The 26,213-nt window shown below is 27.6% G+C and overlaps 1 protein-coding gene across 1 annotated transcript in view; it reads left to right on the forward strand.

Moving 5' to 3' along the window:
* The first annotated feature begins 311 nt into the window (after window positions 1–311).
* The window catches only part of Dhc98D (Dynein heavy chain at 89D), a 34,805-nt gene continuing 8,903 nt past the window's right edge, over window positions 312–26,213 (forward strand). Inside the window, exons 1-35 of the mRNA XM_011507361.1 lie at window positions 312–464; window positions 775–1,035; window positions 1,219–1,413; window positions 1,713–1,877; window positions 2,370–2,796; window positions 3,182–3,475; window positions 3,904–4,118; window positions 4,377–4,526; window positions 5,708–5,971; window positions 6,243–6,430; window positions 6,518–6,797; window positions 7,148–7,403; window positions 7,697–7,932; window positions 9,338–9,610; window positions 10,109–10,539; window positions 11,650–11,863; window positions 12,260–12,557; window positions 13,200–13,591; window positions 14,147–14,284; window positions 14,371–14,561; window positions 14,712–14,887; window positions 15,272–15,525; window positions 15,744–16,271; window positions 16,709–17,128; window positions 17,434–17,688; window positions 17,841–18,401; window positions 22,618–22,882; window positions 23,061–23,275; window positions 23,470–23,658; window positions 23,791–23,982; window positions 24,197–24,445; window positions 24,809–25,014; window positions 25,164–25,359; window positions 25,433–25,630; window positions 25,822–26,153. Coding sequence (XP_011505663.1) covers window positions 312–464; window positions 775–1,035; window positions 1,219–1,413; window positions 1,713–1,877; window positions 2,370–2,796; window positions 3,182–3,475; window positions 3,904–4,118; window positions 4,377–4,526; window positions 5,708–5,971; window positions 6,243–6,430; window positions 6,518–6,797; window positions 7,148–7,403; window positions 7,697–7,932; window positions 9,338–9,610; window positions 10,109–10,539; window positions 11,650–11,863; window positions 12,260–12,557; window positions 13,200–13,591; window positions 14,147–14,284; window positions 14,371–14,561; window positions 14,712–14,887; window positions 15,272–15,525; window positions 15,744–16,271; window positions 16,709–17,128; window positions 17,434–17,688; window positions 17,841–18,401; window positions 22,618–22,882; window positions 23,061–23,275; window positions 23,470–23,658; window positions 23,791–23,982; window positions 24,197–24,445; window positions 24,809–25,014; window positions 25,164–25,359; window positions 25,433–25,630; window positions 25,822–26,153 — 9,257 coding nt within the window. The remainder of the gene's footprint in view (window positions 465–774; window positions 1,036–1,218; window positions 1,414–1,712; window positions 1,878–2,369; window positions 2,797–3,181; window positions 3,476–3,903; window positions 4,119–4,376; window positions 4,527–5,707; window positions 5,972–6,242; window positions 6,431–6,517; window positions 6,798–7,147; window positions 7,404–7,696; window positions 7,933–9,337; window positions 9,611–10,108; window positions 10,540–11,649; window positions 11,864–12,259; window positions 12,558–13,199; window positions 13,592–14,146; window positions 14,285–14,370; window positions 14,562–14,711; window positions 14,888–15,271; window positions 15,526–15,743; window positions 16,272–16,708; window positions 17,129–17,433; window positions 17,689–17,840; window positions 18,402–22,617; window positions 22,883–23,060; window positions 23,276–23,469; window positions 23,659–23,790; window positions 23,983–24,196; window positions 24,446–24,808; window positions 25,015–25,163; window positions 25,360–25,432; window positions 25,631–25,821; window positions 26,154–26,213) is intronic.

The raw sequence follows: 26,213 nt of genomic DNA on the forward strand, positions 1-26,213 counted from the left end.
TTATACCACCTTCGATTATACGTAGATCGACTACACTAATTAAAATGAAAAAAATCGAAAAAAAGGGCCAAGAACAAAGTTCAATTAATAGATCGATTGATATTAATCAATCACATGATCAAGTTGGTAAAATAAAGTTCACAGAAGATTTATCAAATTTGATCGAGTCTGTAGAATGGTAATTCAGTCAATTAGTTAGATTTAGAATTAGAAGACTAGTCGATTTTTATTCATAAAAGTATTATGGTATTTATTAATGATAAATGCATAATGGCAATATTATTATAAAAATTAATTTACTCCGAAGGGCTATGGATCATATCGAAGGCGAAACTCTACTAACTATTCCCGACGTGCTTGATGCTATTGATCCCCGTGTAAATGACAATGAGCTTGCCAAGTATAAAACATTGGTACAACAACTGGAAGAAATCGTCATATCATGGAAAGAACATTTTAAAAAGGTTTCTTTACTCAATAATTTATGTAATTGTTATCTTTACATGTATTATTAATTAATTAGATTAATAATAGTAATTCGGTGTCACTGAATTAAGAAGAAATTTTTTATATCAAGTGGAACTTCAGTACTCTTATTAATACATTTTTTTCTAAGTTATATTGAAGCTTAAAAACGTTTGAAACTTTACGAAACATTGAAATCTGAAAATATTACATTAGACTTTGAGATCTAAACTAAATCTAAACATACATTGTTAATAATAAATGCATTATACATGATACGGTTGATTAATTAAATTAATAACTATTTAGGTACTAGATATGTACCTGAATAAATCATCAAACAAGAGCCCGATGATTGAATACAAGTACTGGCACGATTGTGAATCAGGAACGTCATTGCTCGTTGAGCAATCGAGATCCGCGGCAATTGTCAAGACTATAAATATTCTGAAGATAGCAAAATCCCCAAAAATTACTGGATTCGAGTTTCTCGTTCAGGAACTTTCCGAACTTTACAACACTGCCACGGATAATAATAAATTTCTCTCCACAGTTATAAGATATTTTAAGGTAATTTGATGGATATTGACAATTAAGGGTGATTAAATAATAAAAGTCATAATACATGACCAATTATTTATTTATTTATTTATTTTTTTTTTTTTTTTGTTTTTTTTTGTTTTGTTTTTTTTTTGTTTTTGTTTGTTTGTTTGTTTGTTTGTTTGTATTACATTAATTCACGTTATTTTATAGATTTTGGAAGAGACTACTTCGTTCGATGAAATTATTCGTATTATTCCAGGAATCTATGAGCACTTGAGAATGATCTGGATTTTATCAAAATATTATGGATTGGAGGAAAATATGGTTTCATTAATAGAAAAATTATCATGGCAGATACGACAAAATTTTATAAAAAATTTACAATTTAAAAAGCTATTTAAGTACGTAGAGATAGAATTATTTTAACGCTAATCTACGTAATAAAAATTCTGAAATTTTAATTGATTACTATAGCTAGAAGGCTTTTGTTAATTATTCAATCGTAATTAAACGTGAAAAATAATATAAAACCTTAAGTATTTTTATTTCGTAAAAGCATCGCATGTATTACCAGCGTCTAATTACTAAAAAAAAAAAAAAAAAAAAAAAAAAAAAAAAATAATTACCAAAAAAATTTCTTAAAAGTCATTATACAATTATATATGTTTCAAATTTGTTTGTGTTTTTATTTTTGCAATAGTGAGCCGTTAGAAACAATTTTAACAAAAATGGATACGGCTCACAGAATGTTGAAACTCTGGAAATCTACTTACCTCAACGTGCGCAGTAGTATCGAACAATCAGGCAAAGGCCCACGATGGGAATTCGATCAACAAAGACTATTCAAAGATACTGATTATCTCGGCATGGTAACACTGATTACGTAAAATATATCTCCGAGATTTTAATAACACTAATTGGATTAATCTTTAAAGTATTTATATGGTTGTTTGTTGATTTTTAATTTTTAATTTGTTATTGCGACTAAGCAATTTTCAAATCATCGATACGCGAGAGAAAACATTTTTTTTTTTTTTTTTATCAAATACCGAGTATTTTTATGGAAATTTTGTTGTAACTTGAAATTATCAAATTTTTTGTGTTTTTTCGATCTTCAATGCTTTTTTTTTTCTTAAAATATTTATGTTTTTAAAGTAAAAATTTAATAAATTATTATGTTTATTCGTATAAATTAATAATAAATGTTCTTTTTCCTTATTTTCCTTTGATTAACTTGCGTATATATATATATATATATATATATATATATATATACGTGGGAATTTATTCAATTAATATGATTATTATAAATTTGTGAAGAATCGTCAAAAATGTTTCAGTTTTTATTTGTAATATTGTAGGTAGCCAGCAATCTTTATGAAATTGTGGATGTCACTCGTGATTTCAATAATATATTTGGTGAAGAATTGAAATCTATTGTAGATGATCCAGCACACATTGACAGCATTGTCGAACGAATTAGCGAATTACTGAAACCCATAATAAATGCTGAAAGCGATGCATTTAACGAGTTTAATCGCGATAATTGGGAGGCGACAATGACCTGGTTTCGGGTTGAAGCTGGAAAATTTGAAGCAGAAGCTGAGTTATTTATAGACAAAAGTTTCCGTGCATTAATAAAAGCAGAAGATGCGCTTGCTATGCTTATGAAATTCAGATCCATGAAGACAAGAGAGTCCATGCAACATAAACTGGCCACGAAATTTGATGTGATTATACAACAATTTAGCAAAGAAGTGAACGAAGTAGAAAATGCATTTAATAAGAGTAAGCAACTATGATATTTCTTACAAACCGATAAGATGTATTTATATTTATCAAGTATTTATCAAAAATTCGGCAACCGTATATATATATATATATACACATATATATATATAATTTAAATTAATATAATTATTTTTTCAGCTATTAGATAATCTTACTAGATAATATAAAATGATTGATCCATTTTTTTTTTTTTTTTTTTTTGTTCGACAAGATTAATACATAGCTCTTTTAATTTTAAAGGCTTATCTAATTCACAATATAATGACGTAAATGTAAGATAAATGATATATCGATAAACTTATACTAAACGTTTAAAAATTATACTTTAACAATTTGAACTAATTCATTAGCATAAAAACATAACCCTGATAAACGTTTACAGATAAACGCAATCCACCCGTATCGCAATATTTTTCACCGATTGCTGGTGCGATATTTTGGGAACGGCAATTATTTTATAGACTGAAGAACTCGGTCGTTATCTTGAATGAAATTGAAGAAATCAGAACAAGTGATAAAAAGACCTTCGCCTTTGAACAATATGTCATATTGGCTCAGCAAATGAAAAATTACGAAGATGATAAATATGGCACATTTGTTAAAATTGCGAATCCAATTTTACAGGCTTCGATGCGTCGTAATATCTTGGCATTAGAAGCTTCTGAGAAAAAGCCAGGTTGTGAATATATATTTTACAATCACTTTTGCACATTCGAGAAATATTATAATATATTTATTTAACATCGCCTGCTTATAAAACGACAAAAATAAAATCAAACGATTTTTAATTTTTTAATAGAAAGTTTAATAACCGTTTTCTTCTTCTTCTTCTTCTTCTTCTTCTTATTATTATTATTATTATTATTTTATTATATTAGCTAATAGTCGTATGGCGCAGGCAAAGGCCTTAAAAATGAATTCATCAAAAAAATTGGGAAGCGGTGATTATGTTTCAATAGGAACTGTTGTAACAAATCGTGCTGATGATAAAACGAATTCTATAGTATCAAACATTTCTAACTCTGGTAAAAATAGCTTTTATTATTTGATTAATATTTTCATAAATTCCACTAATTTAAAATTACATACAAATTAAAAATGTAGCGATTTCTCGAAGTGTTAGACAATCCCAATACGAGAGGAAATTTGGTAGCACGAAATCTATAAAATCTAAACTTTCTTCTGGATCTAACAAAGTTGAAAAGTTTCAGCAGCAAATAATGAAAAATGTAGATCTGATGAGAGGTGCGATTTTATTGGAAAATCAAATGAAATTAACTGTTAATTTCAACACTGATGTTTTTAAATTCATACGCGAGGTAATTATTATTCTAACTAATCATTAGTATAGCAATTAATATATTATGAATAATATGAGAATCTTTAAACGCAGTATACATTTCATATAATTTATTAAGTATTGCTTTTTATTAATCATTCAATGATGAGTTATAAGTTTCATAATTACTTGTGTTATGTATTATAAGTATTGTGTTATAAGTGTGTTCACATACTTGTGTTACTGTGACAAAAAAAAGAAAGATTGTATTTGGATATTAATTATAATCAAATTTCAGGCTGAATTAATGGAGAAATTAGGATTTACATTGCCATCATCAATACGAGAAATTGCAATACAAAAGTACAGATTATATGAAAATTATGATGCAGTTAAAAACATGATTAATGAATATAATAATATCATCGATCAATTTGATGAGGCAGACGTAAGAATACAACTTAAAGTATTATTTAATTTTTCTTTTTAAATATAAGAAAATCAGGCTGCATGTATTTACGTAATAGTTGTCTATTTCAAATATATATATATATATATATATATATATTTTTTTTTTTTTTTTTTTAATCCAATGGGTAGAATTTAAAGTATCGTAAAAAATTTTCAAACCTTGCATCAACGCAATAGTTATGCAGTGAACTCACTTTTCATTTATATCGTTTTTACCCTACCTTTACGATTGTTAGCAACTTTATTTGTAAATATCAAAGGTTGACATAATATTAAATATCAAGGATATGTAATATTGATATAATACTCTCTTATGTACAAAATTCAATCGTCAAATTTAGATTATCCTTGACTGTTTGCTCTTATTACTGACTGTAATTAAAAAAAATTCTATTATATTTTTACTATCATTACCAATATGATAATAATTAAATTTCTTTATAAATAAAAGTTATTAATCATTAAGTAGCTTAAGTGCTATTTATGTTTATTTATCCGTCGAAAAAATCCGGTAATTATATAATATTATATTGTTGTATTCGAGGAATTCTCTCTTATCCTTTAATATTGAGACTATTAACAGCGTACTAGGGGTTGAAATATAATTGAAGTACTTAAAATAATATACATTACGGTATAATGTATACACGATATTAACTTGTGTTAGCTGTGTACCTTATGTAGATTATAAAGGAGGGAGAAGAAAAGAAATGTTAAAAAAATATATTAACAAAAACTGTTGCTTATTTTGTGCCTTAATAGTGATGCTTCTTACCTAGTTTTTCGTAGGAAAAGTCACCAATAATCGCCAATGATGTTTCATCATCGCTTATCTTCCTAAGTAATAAATTTCTTCTTGACTTGCACGTTACGGAAATGTTGAAACATCGCGGTTATATGTTTGTCTTTGCAGTAAGTAACTTTCGGTCATGTTCTCCACACCTTCTACCTACCTTAAATCGTATCCGTATGAGCCTGTTGTACGTGCCGAAGCTATGATACAATAAAGATACTTTAAAATTATATATAAAACTAATATAATTTCGATAAAGTATGCATTGAACTAATATATCGATATCACTTAAATTATAATATTCGCGAATGTAATAATGCTAAAATAATGTTTGTATAAATTAACAAATCACTATTTTTCTACAGATTTTACTATTAAAGAACGTCTTGCACAATGTGGAAAAACAAATTCAACCAGGTATAATGCGACTCAATTGGCATTCTCTCAATATAAATAACTACACCCTTAAATGTATGAAGCTATTAAAAAATATTACTTCCATCGTAACGCAAATTAATCAGATTAGGCGGGAGCTCGATGATAAAATTGAAAATGTTCTCAGCCGCTTTAATCTCTTTACAATGCAAGCCGATCCAAACGAGCCTGGTTATGAATTACAAACTTGCAAAGTTCGTACTCAATGTTACTTTATACTTTTTATATTAACAAATTTCTCTCATTCATTTGATAAAAATTTTAAGTAAAAATTTCATTCCTCATTGCATTCGTATAAGTATAACTTATTCTTTAATAATCGTGAGTGCATAAATCGAGGTGATTGATTATATGAAAAATTCATGAGCACCTTGACAATATAAATAAACATTGGTTATTAAAAGTTGATTAATGCTCGAGTAATAGAAATAATATTTTCAATACTCGAGGATATAAATTTTGCAGGAACTCTTCGCAAATATTGAAACTAAAAGAAGCGATCTTGTAACTCGAATGCTAAAATGTTATCAAACAATGAATCCATTGTTAACTAAACTTGAAGGTCTAGTGGAAGGTACTGCAACAGGGCGTAGTTCAGCGATGCTACTTTATTATGAATATTATGAACAGAAGATTTTTTCCGGCTTTATAACGTAAATATAATTATAATTTCTTTTCCAAATGCAATGTTTATTATTATTATAAATTTTAGACAATTTTCATTTTACATATTATTACAGATGTTATATACGTAATTTGGAGTATCTCAAAAACATATTAACTACGAATAAGCCATTATTTTATGTAGATGCAATTATTTCATTGTCAGAAGTGGAATTTCAACCATCTGCCGCGGAGATTTATACAATTATAATGAATAGCGTTAAGAATTTAATGCAACGAATGAAAATTTTTCCCAGGTGGATGTCAGGAACTTCTATCGAATGTGAGCCAATCATAAATGACACAAAAACAGAATTTATAATTTTTAGTTTTTTCGAAGATGTTATGAGTATTCAGGTATTGAAATATTTATTTAATTTATACTTTTCATGTATTAGAGCTGTATAATTATGTTTTCATGACATTTTTCTAATATTCAATAAAACATACAATCTTATCAATTATTTTCAATTCATTCAAGACGAAAAATTGATCTTAACAATGGATGGATCCTTCATTAAAAAGTTTTATTTTTTTCTAGAACTATTTTTTAATATTTAACACAAATTGTGAAGAATGAAATCATTAAAATTTGTATATTAAAACGCAAAAAAAAACTTAAAAAAACAAAAACGAAAAAAAAACCAAACAAATTTTTGTAACTCTGTTAATTTATTTTATAAGCAAAAAATTTTCTTCCATTTCAGGTAATAAATGCGCTCATATCTATGATTCAAGATAAATTACATAGATTGATACAAGATTGCTGGCGATACTTATATAAATGGAAAAAATATATAAATATTTGGGCAGCTGATAAAGATCAGATTTGTGCAAAATTTATATCAACGAATCCTACGTTACAACAATATATTGAAAAATTCGATTTCTATGATTCAATAATGGATGAAATTAACGATATGGCGGAGTATCAGGATATTTATAGCATCAGGTATGATTTTGATATATTATTGTATGAAACTTCCCTTTATATTTCCTTGATATTAACAAGAGGCTTATTAATTAATTAAAGAAAAATTATTATTAATTTTAATTGTTTTAATTTTTTGTATACTTTTATGGTAAAGAAAAAAAAAAAAAAAAAAAAAAACCACGTCTACTGCAATATATACTCTATAATTAAATGTGTTATTTTATTTACATTATAGTGTATCAAATATAATTAAAATAATAAGCGTTACAAAAATCTATAGTGTGCAAAAAAAAATTATGACAACTATATATTTTACATTAACTAGTGCTCTTACAAAGTATAAAAGAGCACACATTGGAATGGAAACGTATTTATGGTAACCATCTTCACGAGGAGACAGTGGCAGCTATGAATAATCTAAAAAACACCATTATCAATTACACAAATAAAATAGAATTGATTATCAATAGCTTAGAGCGTTTCAAGATCGTTATGCAATCCATCAATGATATCAAACACATGGCTATTCAAACTCAAATCCAGTATTTGCAGTACCAAGTTTGTTGCATAAACATATTATAAAAATTTCTCTTTTTCCTCACTAATTAGGATAGAATTGTAAAGTTTTTGTTTAAACATTTTTGTTTATTATTATGTTTATTAGTGATTACTAATCGATTTGTGTCTTTCAAAAAATGTACTCCTTGAAAATTTCAAGCTTTCAAGAAAAAAAAAAAATTATATTTAACTTATAAAGATTATACGTATTTATATGAGACATATAATTTCATATAATTAACAAATATTGCGGAAAAAGTAATCGGAAACTTAGGAATTAATATAATTCTAATTACTTTTTAAGTTTATTCATAAAATTTCGTATTACATTACTCTTATTCTTTTTTTTTTATCGATATGTCATATACTTGTAACATTTTATAGGAATATAAGATATATTAATTTATATAGCAATCGCAATCATTATCAAATTTGCTCCGAGTGACTAGAATTTCTTCATATTAATAAGATTTATAAGGCTCATACTTATATCCACTTTTATATTTGTCAATATTTTCTTTGATATCCTTTTCTTCGATCATATATTTATATCCACGACAGATATTTTAAATCTATTCAATTAAATTATTTCTTAAAGCACAAAATGAAAGCGAAATTTTCGTGGCTGTGCACGCTACCATACGTTCTTTTGTTACTTATTTCTATTTTCAATATTTTTCTATTTCACTTGCTTTCTTATATCCGTTAAATTCTGATTATGAACAAAATGTCGATATTTAACATTTAACTCATAGGCTAATAACTGACATTAGGAAAGTTTTATAAAAATTAGGAATCGCTTTGTTCGATATAATCTTTCGACATTATCTTTTACTGCTTTGTATAAATATTTTTCTATTATTTTCAATGCTATATTACTAATATTTAGTTAGACTGACTTATAGTTTAATTGTAATTATTTTAATATCATATTGAATAAATATCTTCTTCTGCATTTACTTCGTCTGAAAATACTGATATTTAGATTTTTAAATTGTAAAAATGGATATGAGTATCGATGTCTCATATATATGAGAGAATATTTCAAATGATAAGAAAACTATATTTCCTTATCAATATCGACCAATGCATACTTATTACAGATAAGCGGCTAAAATAATTCACAATATATATATATATTTTTTTTTTTTTTTTTTTTTTTTTTTTTGAGAGCGCGATTAAATATAAACTTTATAAAAGCATGAACGCTTATGTTTATATAGTGTAAGGAATATTTGAAAATAATTGCTTTCAATAGATCCTCTGAATATTATTCCTGACTGATAAGATTCATTATTTATTAGTTACAGTTTGTGTGTTATAGTTAAAGAATATTCTATCCTAAAATATCTATAAATTTCTGTATATGTAGAATTAGCCTGAAAAGCGAAAATGCCTTCTTCAGGAAACATTTCGATTATTGCGGACTCACAATCTTGAGTTCTTAGAGAGCGAGGAGCTTCTTGCACAGACCCTAGAGACGGATTGGGCATCACTGTATCTCGGAGCACTATACAGATTTAACAATTTAGACAATACGAAAGATCAATATTGTTCCATGACGGCAAAACAGATCGAAGATTTCAAATGCGATATTGCTGAGTTTGTTGACAAATTTTACAAAGATGGACCAGGAAATTGCGGACAAAATTTGGATCTTGGCATGACAAAAATGGAAGTAAGAATCTATTATCTTACTTTCGTATACTTAAGCGATAATATAAAAAATGATATTTAATAAAAAGTTCTATGTAAGTTTATTATATGGAATTTAGAATATTATATGAATATAACTATATATATATATATATATATATATATATATATATACATATAGATAGATAGATAGAAAGAAAGAAAGAATTAATTTAAAAGGTTCTATCTAATTACAATTTATTCCAAAGATTATTAATTTAATTATAATATTTTCGTGAAATTTATTGATGTCTATTTAAACGATAATAAAAATTAACCTACTAACACATTCTAAAAATGGATGAATTATTGTTTCAGATTGACGAATAATTAAGAAAAATTTAACTAAATTCATCGATATCAACATTATAGATTTATAACTATGTCTATCGCTTTTAACATCTCATCTACTTTCTCATAAACAATAATCATTTTAATAATATAACGAAAAAAATTAATTTATATAAATTTGTTTCAACAGGAATTTGGTCTAGAAATTAATCATCTGCAGCAAATGTTGGATGACTTACAAAACGCTGAATTGCTTTTTGATTTACCGGGCTCGGATTACTCAAACTTTAATACAGTTAAGAATGAATACGAATCAATGGAGAAGATTTTCGAAATGTATAAAAGTCAGAAGATGTCTCGTGACATTTGGGCAAAGACATTGTGGAAAGATCTTAATCCAGTGGAACTCATAAATGGCATGGATCACTATTTGAAAGAATTTCGTAAAATGCCATTGGCTGCAAGAAATCTAACGGTAGGACGGACCTTGGAAATGAGTATGAAAAGCTTCAAGAATTCCGTTCCTTTATTCGTTGAATTAAAGAACGAGGCTATGAGAGAGAGACACTGGAAGGAATTGATGGATCGTACCGGGAAGCACTTTGACATGTCCGCTGACAGGTTCGCGTAATAAACAAGAGATTCGCGAAGTACTTTTTAACGAAAGATATTTTGTGTGATATATATATATATATATATACAACGCCGATCGTAGAAAGTGATATAAACAATAATGGATAAATAATATTTATTAATCCTTTATTTTGTTTTATGACTGTATTATATTACATTAAAATTTCTTCGTTAAAAACGTATCTAAAATAATATAGGAATAACGAGTATTCAAAATACATTTTCACTTTCAAAAATAATCTCGATTAATAACTTTGAAATAATGATACCTTGTTAGCTTTTGATAAACTTTAAAATAGCTCAACATTTCCGAATAAAGTAATTAATTTCATTCATTTTTATTTATGTAAATGAAACAATATTTATTAAGTCATAAAGCTAATTATCTAACGTGTGCTAAAAAAAAAAAAAAAAAAAAAAAAAAAAAAAAAAAAAATAAAATAAAGTAAAATAAAATAAATAAATAAAAAACAATGGAAAATTTATGTTTGAAATCGATCGAACGTTTAATCATTTAATCGTATATTGTGAAAATTAAATTATATTTATAATTACATTTGGAGTTTATGATATTGTGTAATAATTAAATAATGTGCTTAAAAACATTGATTATTAAGATTAAAAACTTTACTAATACACAAATGAAAAACTAATAAAAATATAAAATATACCTTTTCGCGAGGTGAAATAAATATAAACGATAGTGCGTAATAATAGACATTTGTGATAAAATAATTTAATAAAAAACATTATCAATATGGAGGGGTAAGCTACTAATTATTAAAAAATTTCTATACAATTATTATTTTTTATGTTTTTTTTCTTTTCGTTTTCTATTATGACATATAATTTTTATTATTAGATTATTTCATATAATGGTATATTGATGAATTTAATTTGATCAAATTTATAATTAATTTTATTTTAGGTATTTAAATATTAATATATATTATTCTTAACAAAATACACTTATTAAAAATTTCTCTATTCTTAGAAATTTAAAAGACATAATTTCCTACAACGCGATAATTTCACCATTTAAAACAAAAAAAAAAAAAAAAAAAGAAAATAATAAAAAAATAAAAATAATAAATAAAGGTTTACCTTGGAGAATATGTTTGCAATGGATCTGGCGAATTACCAAGAGATTGCTGAACAAATCATTAGCAATGCAAGTCGGGAATTAGCAATAGAACGCGGTGTTAAGGAGATTGGGGAGATTTGGGACGATCTGAACTTTAAGCTGCTGCATCATGTAAAAGGAGAAGAAGATCGTGGATTTATACTTGGAAATATCGATGAACTTAACCAGGTATGAATTAATAAATTAACAAACGACATTATACAAGGATGATATAGTCATGAGAGTTTTGCATTATTAATGACGCATTTTATAATTTTGCATTTTTTAAATTGAAACAAGGTATTTCGTAATATACAATGACATTTACTTTTTAATACAATATCCTTTACGTAGTAAATTTTTACATTTCCATAAAAGTTTTTATAAATTAAAATACTTTGTTGTTCACCAATTACGATATCCTTATAATGTGTGGATATTGTATTTAGAACGTAATAAAACTATAAGGACTTTATATTGAAAACTAAAACTAATAATTGCAGCATAGATTATTATTGTTTTAATATCCATGCATATTAATTTCATCCGAGATAAAGATCATAAATTATACATCACGAATTCTAGATCTTGGAAGACAACGCACTGAATATTCAGAGTATATCAGCTTCGCAATTCATAGGTCCATTTCTCAGTGTTGTTCTGAAATGGGAAAAAGCAATGCGCACAATTGCTGATGTGATTGAGGCTTGGCTAGAGTTGCAAAGACAGTGGATGTATCTCGAGGGAATATTTATCGGTGGTGATATTAGATTGCAGCTGCCCGAAGAAGCTAAGCGCTTCGACATTGTCGATCAAACATTTCGCAGAATAATGGTTGATACTGTAAAAAATCCCAACGTCTTGGAATGCTGTTCCGTTCCAAGTACGCAAACGTTTATCTTTTAATCGCTAAATTCAAGATTGTTAATAAAGTTGTTATTATCTTGTTAATCTTGTTAATATTGTTAATCTTGTTAATCTTGTTAATCTTGTCAATAACAATCTTGTTAATAAAGCATAAGATTTATTTACAAGCGACCTAACACTATCTAACAAGATTAATAATCTTGAAGCGACCAATGAACATTTACAGTCTATATTCGAATTTATAAAGTAGTAATTCGCATAAAATTATAGGCAGTTGTGCAATTATGGCCAAGCGAATTTTATTGAAAACTTCTTCTTTTTTTTTGTTTTTTTTTTGTTTTTGTTTTTGTTTGTTTTTTGTTTTTTGTTTTTTTTTTGTTTGTTTTTGTTTGTTTTTGTTTTAACTGCAACAGAGGATTTTATCCATTTTTTATGGATTTAATTAACATAACTTATAAGCGTCTAAGTTTTTAATAAAATACTCGATAATTTTTAACCCTTTGCATATATTGCATGCGTAAAATAATCGCATAAATCATATATTTTCATTATACATTCTGTTCTGTCATTAAGCTGCACATTATTTATTACTTTAATATCCATTATCGGGAAAATAGTTGCTGTGGATTAATTGAAAATTTGCCTTCTCATTTCCTAGATCGCAAAGAAGATTTTGAAGGTTTGATAGCCTCCCTAAATAATTGTCAAAAATCTTTGAGCGAGTATCTAAAGAGTAAACGTTGCATTTTTTCGCGTTTTTGCTTTATAAGCGATGATGAACTACTCGGTATTCTTGGGAGCTCGGAGCCCACAGTCATTCAAGAACACATTGGCAAAATGTTCGATAATCTGAGCAAATTTCAGTTTAGTATCGATAATCACGAACGAACAGTAGCAAGTGCTTTGATATCAACCGAAAATGAGATAATGGAATTTAAAAATCCAGTTTTAGTGAAAGGCAAGATTGAAGAATGGATGGTGCGAGCACTCGATGAGATGCAAAAATCAAATCGATATATAACTAAGAAAGCTGTATTTGAGTATGGAAAAGTAAGCGTACTTTTAAAGCGATCGAATATTAAAATCTTATTTATTATTTGTTTTTTTTTTACACATATAAAATATTATTTGAAATTAATTCGTGAGATAAATCGATTAATTATATATATTAAACGAACAAAAAACCACAAATCATATAATCACCTTAGCTAACTGAGATTTTTTTAATTCAAACTCTCTTTAAAATATTAAAAATATTTATATACATTTTATTTAGCTTTAAGATTTTGATTCATTGAATGCGAATTAATCTTAATTTAATTTCATAAATATTGATATTTTAAGTGTTGTTAATTATATCGATAATTAAATAATCAGAATTTTAATATAACAAATATAACAAAATATAAATGGCTTTATAAAATTACAGTCACTCAATAGATCACGCAAAAGTTAATATGCGCTTTTAAATTTATCGATTTACTATTATTCCAAACACTTTTATAAAGCTCCGTGTTAATGTTTTATGTTGGTTGAAATAAAAAATATCTTAAAGTAATGTATTATATAGTCATAGTAAAAAGGTATTCTCGTTAATATACTTAGTTAAGAAAGCCGAGAACCGAATGGATGTTGGAATTTCAAGGAATGATAATTCTGGTATCAAATCAAATTTGGTGGACGGCAGAAGTAGAGAACGTTTTTAAAAAAATTTTAACGGGAAAAAAACGTGCTATGAAAGAAGTATAAAATATTATACAAAATTATACACGTCGATTAATTTTATTTAAATTGAATTGCTGAAATGAAAATATATTTATGCATTTTAGTATCTGCTAGAGCTAAATCAACAATTAAACGAAGTTGTTACATTAATGGGAGGAGATAAACTCTCAAACAACGATAGGAAAAAACTCGATACTGTTTTAACGATTGATGTACATACGCGCGACATTATAGAAGAATTTGTTCGAGATAATATAATGGATGACGCCGAATTTCAATGGGAAAGCCAACTGAGGTTTATATTTATTTATACAACTTTTGACCATGTGCTTGTAATACACACGCGCGCGCACACGCACACGCACATTCATGTAGAATCGATGATTAAAGTTTTTTGCAAAAAGTAATTTAATTCTTTGACGTTCTTAATTGTTATTTATTTTAGATTTTATTGGATGCATGATTTAGATAATATATGGATGAATCAATGCACTGGATCTTTTGAATATGGTTACGAATATATGGGATTAAATGGACGATTAGTCGTTACTCCTTTAACCGATCGAATTTATTTAACAATCACTCAAGCTCTATCGATGCAACTCGGTGGCGCTCCAGCCGGTAAAATCAATTAATCAAATTGTCATTGAAACCTTATTATCTCGAAAATAATTGTTAAAAAGAATTTTGTTCATTTTTTTAGACAATGTCTCAATTTAAGCCTAATCTCATAAATGTAATACGCATAAAGCCCAAACATTCAATAAATACATTATAATTAATAATTCAAACAGTTAAATTGAACAATCAAAGTAATCTTATTAGTTATTTTTCTTTATAAAGTTTACATTCAAATAAATTATTCTTAATTGTTAATAATAAAAAATGAGAAAAAAATTATAAATCAGTAGGTTTGAAAAACTATTTACAAAATTATATAAAGAAATAGAAGCGTAGCATTCAATTTTCAACATAAAACGATAGAAATGCCAATTATTTCTATAGGACCCGCCGGTACCGGAAAAACGGAAACGACAAAAGACTTGGCGAAAGCTCTGGGTCTACTTTGCGTGGTTACAAATTGTGGAGAAGGTATGGATTATGTGGCGATTGGCAAGATCCTTGCTGGTCTCGCTCAATGCGGCGCCTGGGGATGCTTCGACGAGTTCAATCGAATTGACGTGGCTGTACTTTCTGTCATATCCACCCAAATACAAACTATTAGATTTGCTTTACAGAGCAAAGCTACGCGATTTATGGTAAAACGAATACTTAAATTTTAAGTTAATTTAATGGTAATTACGTTTGAAAGCAAACGTTGTGTTTTGTATATTGTCATTTAAATTTCTTTAACAAGCCCAAGCTTCTAGATTCCCTAAAATTAATTCTCATCTGAATAAATGAGTAAAATTAATGATAAAAGATGTGCGAGTATTAGAACTTACCCAACCACAATAACTATGTCTTACTGTTATAGTTTGAAAACGATGACATCGTATTAAATTCCAAAGTTGGTATCTTCATAACAATGAATCCTGGCTACGCTGGTCGTACCGAGCTCCCTGAATCTGTGAAAGCTCTGTTTCGTCCTGTCGTTTGCATTGTCCCCGATAATGAACTTATCTGCCAGATTAAGCTTTTCAGTGCAGGATTTCTCACCGCTAAAGTTCTTGCTAAAAAAATGACTGTTCTATATAATTTGGCCAAAGAACAGCTTAGTAAACAAACCCATTACGACTTTGGTCTTAGAGCATTGAGATCAGTGCTAAATATGGCGGGACATTTGAAGCGAACATCTGGTGATTTACCAGAAAATGTTGTATTAATGCGTGCACTCCGAGACATGAATCTTCCAAAGTTTATTTACGAAGATGTGCCCCTCTTTTTGGGATTGATCAAGGACTTGTTCCCTGGACTATATTGCCCAAGAGTGGTATATCCTGATTTCAAAGACGCAATTGAAAAAGTACTCTCAGATAAGGGATACATCGCTATTCCTCAGCAGGTATAAGCACTAACATTGCTTTATATAGAACTTTTTTTTCTTTTTATTTTTCTTTTCATTTTTTATCACGAAACTGGGATAACATAATTAATCAAATAGTTTATAGGACTACATTGAGAAACAAAAACAAAAATTGTTTATTCATTAATATCACAGTTCGTTAGGATATTTAAATCTTCTTTTCAATTGGAAGATAAAGTACTTCTTGTGTATAATAATACATTTAATTATAATTTTACAGACTTATTTATGCGCTGTCTTATAAATAGAATTCTAATTACAACAACAACAACAAAAGAAAAAAAAATGAGCATTTTAAATACAATCAATATTTTTAATTTAAATTATTTAATTTAAAAACAATACATTTATATTGATAACGTTAGAATATTTACTACAATATTTTATTACAATATTTTATCCGATTCGTTTTAAAGGTAGATAAAGTGATACAGTTATACGAAGTAATGATGACACGTCACTCAACTATGATAGTTGGGCCTACCGGCGGTGGTAAAACAGTTATTATCCAAGCGCTTTGTGATGCCCAAACGTTACTCGGTATACCCACAAAGTATTACGTTTTAAATCCAAAAGCTTGCACAGTTATCGAGCTTTATGGTGAATTAAATCACGAGACAAGAGATTGGGTTGATGGTCTCTTAAGCAATATATTCCGAGAAATCAATAAGCCTTTAGATTCTGGTTTGAATGAAAGAAAATATATTTTATTCGATGGCGATGTCGATGCTCTTTGGATCGAAAATATGAATTCCGTTATGGATGACAATAAATTGCTCACGTTGGCCAATCAAGAACGAATAAAATTGCAAGACCACTGTAACCTATTATTCGAGGTAGAATCGAACATATAAATACTTATTATTATATATTTAAACACTGAACTTAAACACTAAATATACTTAAATGCATCTATTAAATGCTGAAATGAAATTTAAATTAATACAATAATCAACTTAATCAATAATAAATAATAATCAAATTAATCAATAATAGCAATTATGAGTTGATAATCAGGAAAAGTATATTTTCATAACGAATTTAAGAACGATGCTTATTTAAATTTAAATTTTTATTGTACAGTTATTTAATTAGTTATTTCGAATTTCCTTGCAAAATGACTAATATTATTAAAATTAAGGTTGGCGATTTGCAATATGCATCTCCAGCGACTGTCTCCCGAGCTGGTATGGTATACGTCGATCCGAAGAATTTAAAATTCCAACCTTACATGGATAAATGGATAAACGGTCGTTTAAAGTCAGAACAGACTCTCTTGCGCAGTCTATCCGAGAAATATGTTAATAGTTCACTTAACTTTATAATTAATGGGGTTTTTGGTCTTCAACAAGTAGATCCTTTGAAAACGGTTATTCCACAAACCGACATCAATATGGTAACAAAACATAACTAAATAAAACACTATCCCATCCTCTATCCCTAATCTAATGTCACACGATTGCCATGTTATATAATATATATTTAAAATGTCTTTTAAAATTGAGATAATTCATCATTATGCATCTAACAATTGCATTTTATGTGCAGGTAGCACAGCTTTGTATAACCTTCGATATACTCTATCCGAGATCAAAAGTCGACGAGTTTCTGCGCGTAGAAAGTGATAAATTGACGGAAGAGGAAGAGACTCTCTTCTCTGAAAAAATTCTTGAACGAGATGAATTTATGGAAGCAGTATATATTCAGTCATGTTATTTATCCTTTGGGGCAATCATTGTTACCGAGTCCCGGAACAAGTTTGACGAATTTATGAAGAAGCTTTCGGGCCTCATGATGATAGAGGACACAATCGATAAGCCTGTAACTAGCCGTTACATTCCCACAGCCTTCCCCCAGCTCTATGATTACTTATTTGACGTAAAGAAGGGCGTTTGGGTAGCTTGGAAGTGGCTATTACCGAAATACATACATGACCGAGGTAAAAGCTTTGGCGATATTTTGGTACCAACAATCGACACCATAAGAGCAACTTGGTACGTCGATTTAATGAGCCAGAATAATAAGCCACTGGTCTTAGTAGGAGAGACTGGAACTTCAAAAAGTGCTCTTATCATGAACTATCTTAAGAATTTGAATATAGAGAAGTTTGTAAGTTATCGTCTTGAAATTCATCATTTTAATCCATTCAATTATGACATATCAAATATGTCCTTCAAAATACCACTATTCAATATTAATTTTCTTTTAAAATTCATCATTTTAATCCATTCCTTTATCATAGCTTATACATACAATAAAGTCAAATGTGACTTTATTCTAAATTTATATAATATGTAAGTTAATTAATCGAAAGCTTAAATTAAAAAAAGAAACAAAATTGTTTTCTACAACGAAAATGATATTTAGATTAGTTAAAAATGAAAAATTCGTCATTCTTAATAAGTAAGAATTAATCATTTCATCGGAAAATTATAAGTTTTCGAATAGCTTCAATTGTTAACTAATATTAAAAAAAATTTTGTAAATTATAAAAATGAAAGAGGAAATACTACAAAATTCAGAAAATATTTCAATATAAAAGAATTTGTCACGTTCAATGATAATTCTAATATTTTAATTCCTGAATTATTATTATTGGTATCAATTATGATGATTATTAAGTTGCCGACGGTAGAAGTATAAGATAATTATAGTAGGGATAATTTAAAAATCCCAATATCCAACAATTGTAGGCGTAATTATAGTAATTAAGTAATTATAAGAGTCATTATAGCCGAATTTTCTATCCTCCCCGCCCTCCCGCGCCCTCCCGCCACTGGTAAACTCGCATTTTATTCGATAATTCGGTAAATTATATTCATTATATTGAAGTCACTAAATTCAAACGATAAAAATTAATAAATAAATACTCTATTGATTACCTCGTGCATAGATATATAAAATTGAAAAATAAATGATTAATTAATTTAAAATTAAATAATATGAAATAAATTTTATATAAAGAAAAAGCACATAAACAAACAATGCAAACCACGAATATTTATTTTACCATTGATAAATTAAAAAATAAATCCAATGTTCAATCTTTACAATAATATTATTTTATTGTGCTCTTTAATGGCTACACATATTTATTCATAATTTTTTGTTACAGCTCGAAAGCTAACAATGTATGAAAATGTTAAATATAACAACTAAAAAGAGACAAAATTTATTATATATTTTTCTAAATTTTGTATTTGTTCTTCTACTTACTCGTCTTAAAAATCTCATATTTAACGATGGCATTATTCCAGCTACTGATATATTAAGTGACTTTTGACACCTGGAAATTATAATGCATTTACTAATTTTCATTTGTTGTGTTTGTTTGTGCCACATAGTGCAGTAAACTGCAAATGCCAAGTCCACTCCCTAAAACAAGATGTCCATTAAAATGATATTACTTATAAGAATGTGATATGTATCAAAATGATTTTTATTGTTGTTAATGTGTTTTATAAAGTTTAAATCGATTTTGAAACGAATTACACAATTAATTAGTCAACTATCTTTAAATTAAATTTTAATACAAGTCAATGTAAGATATTACAAGTTTATCAAGTTTTATTCCTTTCTTTAACTCAACTATTGAAACATCTCTTATATTTTATGGTATAATCAATAGTTTATTAGAATATTATAATTATTAGACGACAAAATGTGTAATAAAGTGATTAAAATTACAATTTTGTAAAATATCTATATTACATAATGTATGCATATAATAGAGTTTTGATAATTAATCAATACAATTAAATTTTATTACCAATGTTGTTATACTTTCAGCACAATAAGAATAAAAATAAAGCCTCGAAATACCAACCATAAATAGTAGTAAAAATTGTACTTGCAATATTGATGAAACATGTGACTGATAACAAAAAAATAGCTTTTATATTAATGAAAAATTTTTAAATTAATTTTTAATACATACGTTTAATAGTTTCACAGCTTCGCTCACAAAAAAGCAACATAAACTAATAATTGTTTTTAAAATAATATAACGAATTACGCTATTGGTTTCTTGGATAAACCTAAATAATAATTCCAAAGATACAATGTATTCATATATGTTATACCTAATAATTACAATAATAATAGTACAGAAAATCCTAGTAAATTAGTTAGAAATTAGCTTATAAATTTATATAAGTTATAAAAAATCCATATATCAAATCAAAATTTACTGTAAAATTTTCATTAATTAACTGTGAGATCAAGAAGGAAGTAAGACCAACTAAAACATTAATTATTTTAATTTCATAAACAAGTATGATGATTATTTTTCATTTGAAATATAGTCGTAAAATAAAAATAGTGTTATAGGTTCAATTATATTTAAATTTATGTCGATATTATTGTCGATAAATTTTTAATAATTTATTCGCATAAAATTTTTCAATTTATATAATATAAAAATTCACATTAAAAATGTAGGGTAAATATTTTATTAAACAATTCAAATATTTATGATTATTTTTAAAAGCTTTTTTTTATAATATTCTATAAAAAGAGATTAATATTAAACTTAAATATGAAAATTACTTACTTATTAGATTATATTACTGTAAATTATTTAATTTATATAGTAGAAAGAGGAATTGTAATAAATTAGAAATTAGATTAACTTACCAAATAATTTCTTGATGTCTACGAACACATTTGACCAAATCAGAATACGTTTCTACGTTTTGGAACTCAATTTGAAGTAATTTAAGCTTCATTGCAGATGTAAAAAATAATAAAATAATAATTGAATCGATAAAAATATTAACCGTTACGTAATATACAGACGTTATTTGGTGTATGTAAAACAAATTCCATATTATAGACGAATTGAATGAAAAAGGATAGTATGCGTTCGTGGGAAATCGCAACGGTTTCACCGCAATTGATCTGTATACGAAAATAAATACTACTAATAGACAAATTACTCCAGTAAAGTGAAGTATGACCAAATACATTTTTGTAAATTTAGCAAATTTATGCAATAAGAAAATTCTTTTCTTCATGAATGTAAAGAATTCGTTAGAATTTTGTAGCAAAACCTAAAATTTTCATAATTCACATAAATAAGAATTTATTAAAAAGTATAAATAATATGTTAAGATATTACTTTTTTTTTTTTTTTTTTTTATCTATACTGATTCTTCGAACATATATATATATATATATATTTTTTTTTTTTTTTTAATTGAGTAATAATTACAAAGTTAACTTTGAATATTTATATCGATAATATATTAATAGATTTTATTTTAAAAACTTTAATTTACAAATTATAAGAATACGTACCCGAAAACGTAGCCTCCCTAATTTAAACAATATCATTAGGAACAATGTCTCGGAGATAATAAGCAATTGATTTATCGACGATACGAAAGATGGTAGATTAAATCTTTCTTTATAGGCAGCAGTGAATATTGGTAGTATAAGTAGCCATAAATTTATGTGGAAAAAGTACCATATACATTCGTTTACATAAATTTCCCAATTTTTCGCTTTCTCATCTAATGGCCAAATGGCAAATAATCTACCGATAAATCTTTGAATTTTTAAGTTATGCGTTAATAAATTTAGAAGTAAACTTATTTCTTTAAAATGCTTCATTGATTCAAGTTTCATTACATTTGTATACAAAAATTCTATTTTATATATTTTTGAAAGGTTATAAAGTTGCTAATTCGAAGAAAAATATTTGATTCGATGGATTTCGTGCGCTGTACTTTAGCTGAAAATTATTGTAAGAGTCAGTATATCGTTTCTTCCTATTCGCGCTAATTATCTCTCATTCACCGTAAACGTTGTATTAATAAAATAAAAATAAATTATCATTATCCTTGCCCTAATAATTATAAAATATATACAGAATGGAAATTAAAATTCATTTTACATCGTCAACATAAAAAATATAAAAATTAAGAAAAGATTCAATATTCACAATAACAATGTTAATAATAAATGAATCAATATTAAAAAAAATACATTCATTAAAATTAAAAAAATTGATACATGATTGACACGATATTATGAATTTTAAAAAAGTTTATGTAAATATCTGTAAATGAATTGTTTTTTACAATTAAATGAGAGACTGATATTCATATAATTTTTTTTTTTTTTTTTTTTATAAATGTATATAATAAGATTTTAGAAATACTATAAAAGAATGTAATAATAAATTTAATAATAATGACTTGTACTAATCAATATATAATATACATATATATATATATATATATATATATATATATATACATAATAAATTATTAACAATAATAATATAATTATTTATAACATTGTTAAACAAAATTCTCTTCAGAATTACTTGCCAATAAATTTTTCATCGAGAACGACATCATTGGATGTTCAACGAAGCATTGAATCATCCGTAGAGAAAAGAACCAAAAACATTTATGGTCCAACTACTGGGAAGCGTTTAATTATTTTCATTGACGATATAAATATGCCGATGGTCGATACGTATGGAACTCAGCAACCAATTGCACTTTTAAAATTACTACTAGAAAGAGGTGGACTGTACGATCGGGGAAAAGACTTTAGTTGGAAAAAGATTAAAGATACAAGTAGGTGATGCGATTGATAGATTTGTAATGATTTGATAATAAAAGCTAATTTTAATATTTAAATCGAAATGTCAGATACAAAAAATGTCAAGTTACTTATACTATGCTGTGAAAAAATTTTTTATTTCAAATAATTTTTATATATTCCACTGTTCACGCAAATACCATTATGTTTTAGATTTTCTTTCGGCAATGGGAAAATCCGGAGGAGGAAAACATGACGTCGACCCTCGATTTATTTCTATGTTCTGCGTTTACAGCATCATATTTCCAGCTGACGAAACTCTGCATTATATTTATAAGAGCATTTTATCTGGACATCTTGAAATTTTTCCAAAACATATACAAAATCTTTCGACTGATATAATCAACATAACGATGATTCTTTACAAGGTGCATTTATTTTCATACATTTGCGAGAAAAAGTAATATTTAACTAAACAAAAATTTATTGCTAAGAATTATGTTTGTAGATTTTTATAGATTGTTATTATCATGCACAAACATAATAATATATACTCGTTATTTATTAATCGTATTGAGATAATATAAAAATGCATAATATATTTCTGTTTATCCTTCAATAGCTTATTATTCTCAATTTGCCACCAACTCCCTCGAGGTTTCATTACATCTTCAATATGCGCGATTTATCGAGGGTGACAATTGGCTTAATACAAAGTGATCCAAATAATGTGAAAACGGAACAGCAGTTTGTGCGTCTTTGGAGAAATGAATTTAATCGAATATTTTACGATCGACTTATATCAAAATCCGTAAATTTCTTCTTCTTTGCTCGTCAATTTCTGAATAAATTATTGCTCGAATCGAGCGTCATTTTATTCCCTCGCTTGATTCTTAATATCATTATCTATAATTCAAATTAATTTTCATAGCACAATTTTTAGGACCAAGAGCTCGTGCAAAATCAGATCGACAGCAAAATAACGGAATTTTGGGAAAACGACAAGGATTTACTTAATTATTGTTTGAGAAATCCATTGCTATTTGGTGATTTTCGAAATGCTTGTAACGAAAGTCAGGCGCGAATATACGAGGATCTGCTCGATTATGAGGCTGTTTTCACTCTCTTTACCGAGGTACATCCTGTCATTTAGAAGATTTTTTTTTTTTTTTTTTCACGCGTAATATAATTTTTCATACTAGTTTTCCACACACTGCTTTAACAATCACGATTAAAAGCACTCGCTGTACGTTAGAGTCTAATCGCAGTTAACGATTAGAGCATTAAAAGGCACGAAATTATTAAAAATAGCTTTTTTTCTACTAACACTGTCTCAAAATTATACGCAGATTATCGAGGAATTCAACGAGCAAAGCAACGCGAGACTGAATTTGGTCTTATTTAACGATGCGCTCGAGCATCTCACGCGAGTACATCGAATATTACGTATGGAACGCAGTCATGCACTTGTTGTTGGTGTGGGTGGCTGCGGTCGGCGATCGATCGTGAGGTTGGCTTCATTTGCGGCAGCTTGTGAGATATTCGAGATTTTGCCAAGTCGAGGATACGATGAGCCTGCTTTTCGCGAGGACATTAAGGTACCTGACTCCGTCACTTGTACGCAGATTATATATATATATATCACATGCCAATTTACTTAAATTTTACTTTAACCGAATTTACAATTTAATTAAACCATAACGATTAATACGCTGCAATTCATTGACCTTAATTGAACAATGTTTAAATTCTTAAATTATGTTTTTTTTTTTTTTTTTTTTTTTTTTTTTTTTTCCTTTTTTTTTTTTTTTTAGAACAATTTAGTTTTAAGTTGAAATCAAATTAAGGAATGGTAATCTTGAGCGAATGCGATTAATTATAAAAAATAATTTCAAAATCATGCATATATACAATATCAATTTACTTTAATATTAATCTAATGTCAATTTTATGATATTAAGAAACTCTTAACCATCGTCGGAGTAGAAAATAAGAAAACAGTATTTTTATTCACTGACGAACAAGCGACGGATGAAAGCTTTTTAGAGATAATTAATAGTCTTTTAACAACTGGTATCGTCTCTGCATTATATACCGATGAAGAGAAGGATGGTATCGTGGGATCTTGTAGGAATGCAGCTAAAGATGCCAATTTCGGTGTAACGAAGTTAGTCATTTTTCTAAAAATAATTCTTGTTCACAACGATAAGTATTTTTCGCTTCCCCATTACTATTGCATGCAATTATATCATCAATGGACATAAGATATAAATGTCGAAATGTCTAATGCAACGTAACCAATACTATTAAAATTAGAGAGAATGTCTGGGCATACTTTATCAAAAAGAGAATGGAAAATTTACATATCGCCTTATCTATGAGCCCATCGGGTGATATATTGCGTACACGATGCAGAAATTATCCCGGCCTCGTCAATTGTACGACCATTGACTGGATATTTCCATGGCCTGAACAAGCTCTACTGGCTGTCGGCAATGTCACCCTCAGAGACGTAAGTTTATTACAAAACCCGAGACAATTTTCTTGAATCGAACAAATACTTACAGAAAAAGCTTTGACTTTAGAATACTTATATTCCCGAAGAGCATCGTAACTCTATTGTCTGCCATGCCGTATATGTTCATACGACCATGAATACCTATACGAATGATTTTCTCGTTAAATTACGGCGTCATAACTACGTAACGCCTCGTCACTTCCTTGACGGTCTAGAGTCCTATTTAAATCTACTGGCTCAACGGCATGCGTACATCAAGGCTCAGGTATAAAAAATTTATTTCTCGATATTTTTAGCGCAAGGAATAAAAATTTCAAACATGCAGCATTATAATCATAAGTAGGCATAGCCCTCGAAACGAACAATATAATTGCCTTTTAGAATAATTATTCCATCGATGTATTATCGTTGCGATAAGAAATTACTTATAAACACTTATGTAATACTATAAACTAGTGTTCTCATCTGTCTGGTGGCCTGTCAAAAATCGCTGATGCCTCGGCCAATCTTGACAAGCTCAATGCAACCCTAGCAATTCAAAAATTGAAGGTGAAACAGCAGATAAAAAATTGCGAAAATCTCCTCAAAACAATTGACGAGAGTACACAAATAGCTGTTGTTAAAAAAGCACTCAGTCAGGAAAAAAGTAAGGAGATCGAAGTGAGAAACAATATAATAGCGAAGGAGTCGGCCGAAGCGAAAGCGGCACTCGCTGAGGCCCAACCCGTGCTCGAAGAGTCAAAACGCGCCTTAGGTAATCTAGATAAATCCGACATAACCGAAATTAGGTAAATAAATCTTGCAATATGTTGCTTTGATAATGATTTCTTCTCGAAATAAAATAAAAA

This window comes from Ceratosolen solmsi, unplaced genomic scaffold (genome assembly GCF_000503995.2).
Source record: "Ceratosolen solmsi marchali unplaced genomic scaffold, CerSol_1.0 scaffold6, whole genome shotgun sequence".
NCBI lineage: Eukaryota > Metazoa > Arthropoda > Insecta > Hymenoptera > Agaonidae > Ceratosolen > Ceratosolen solmsi.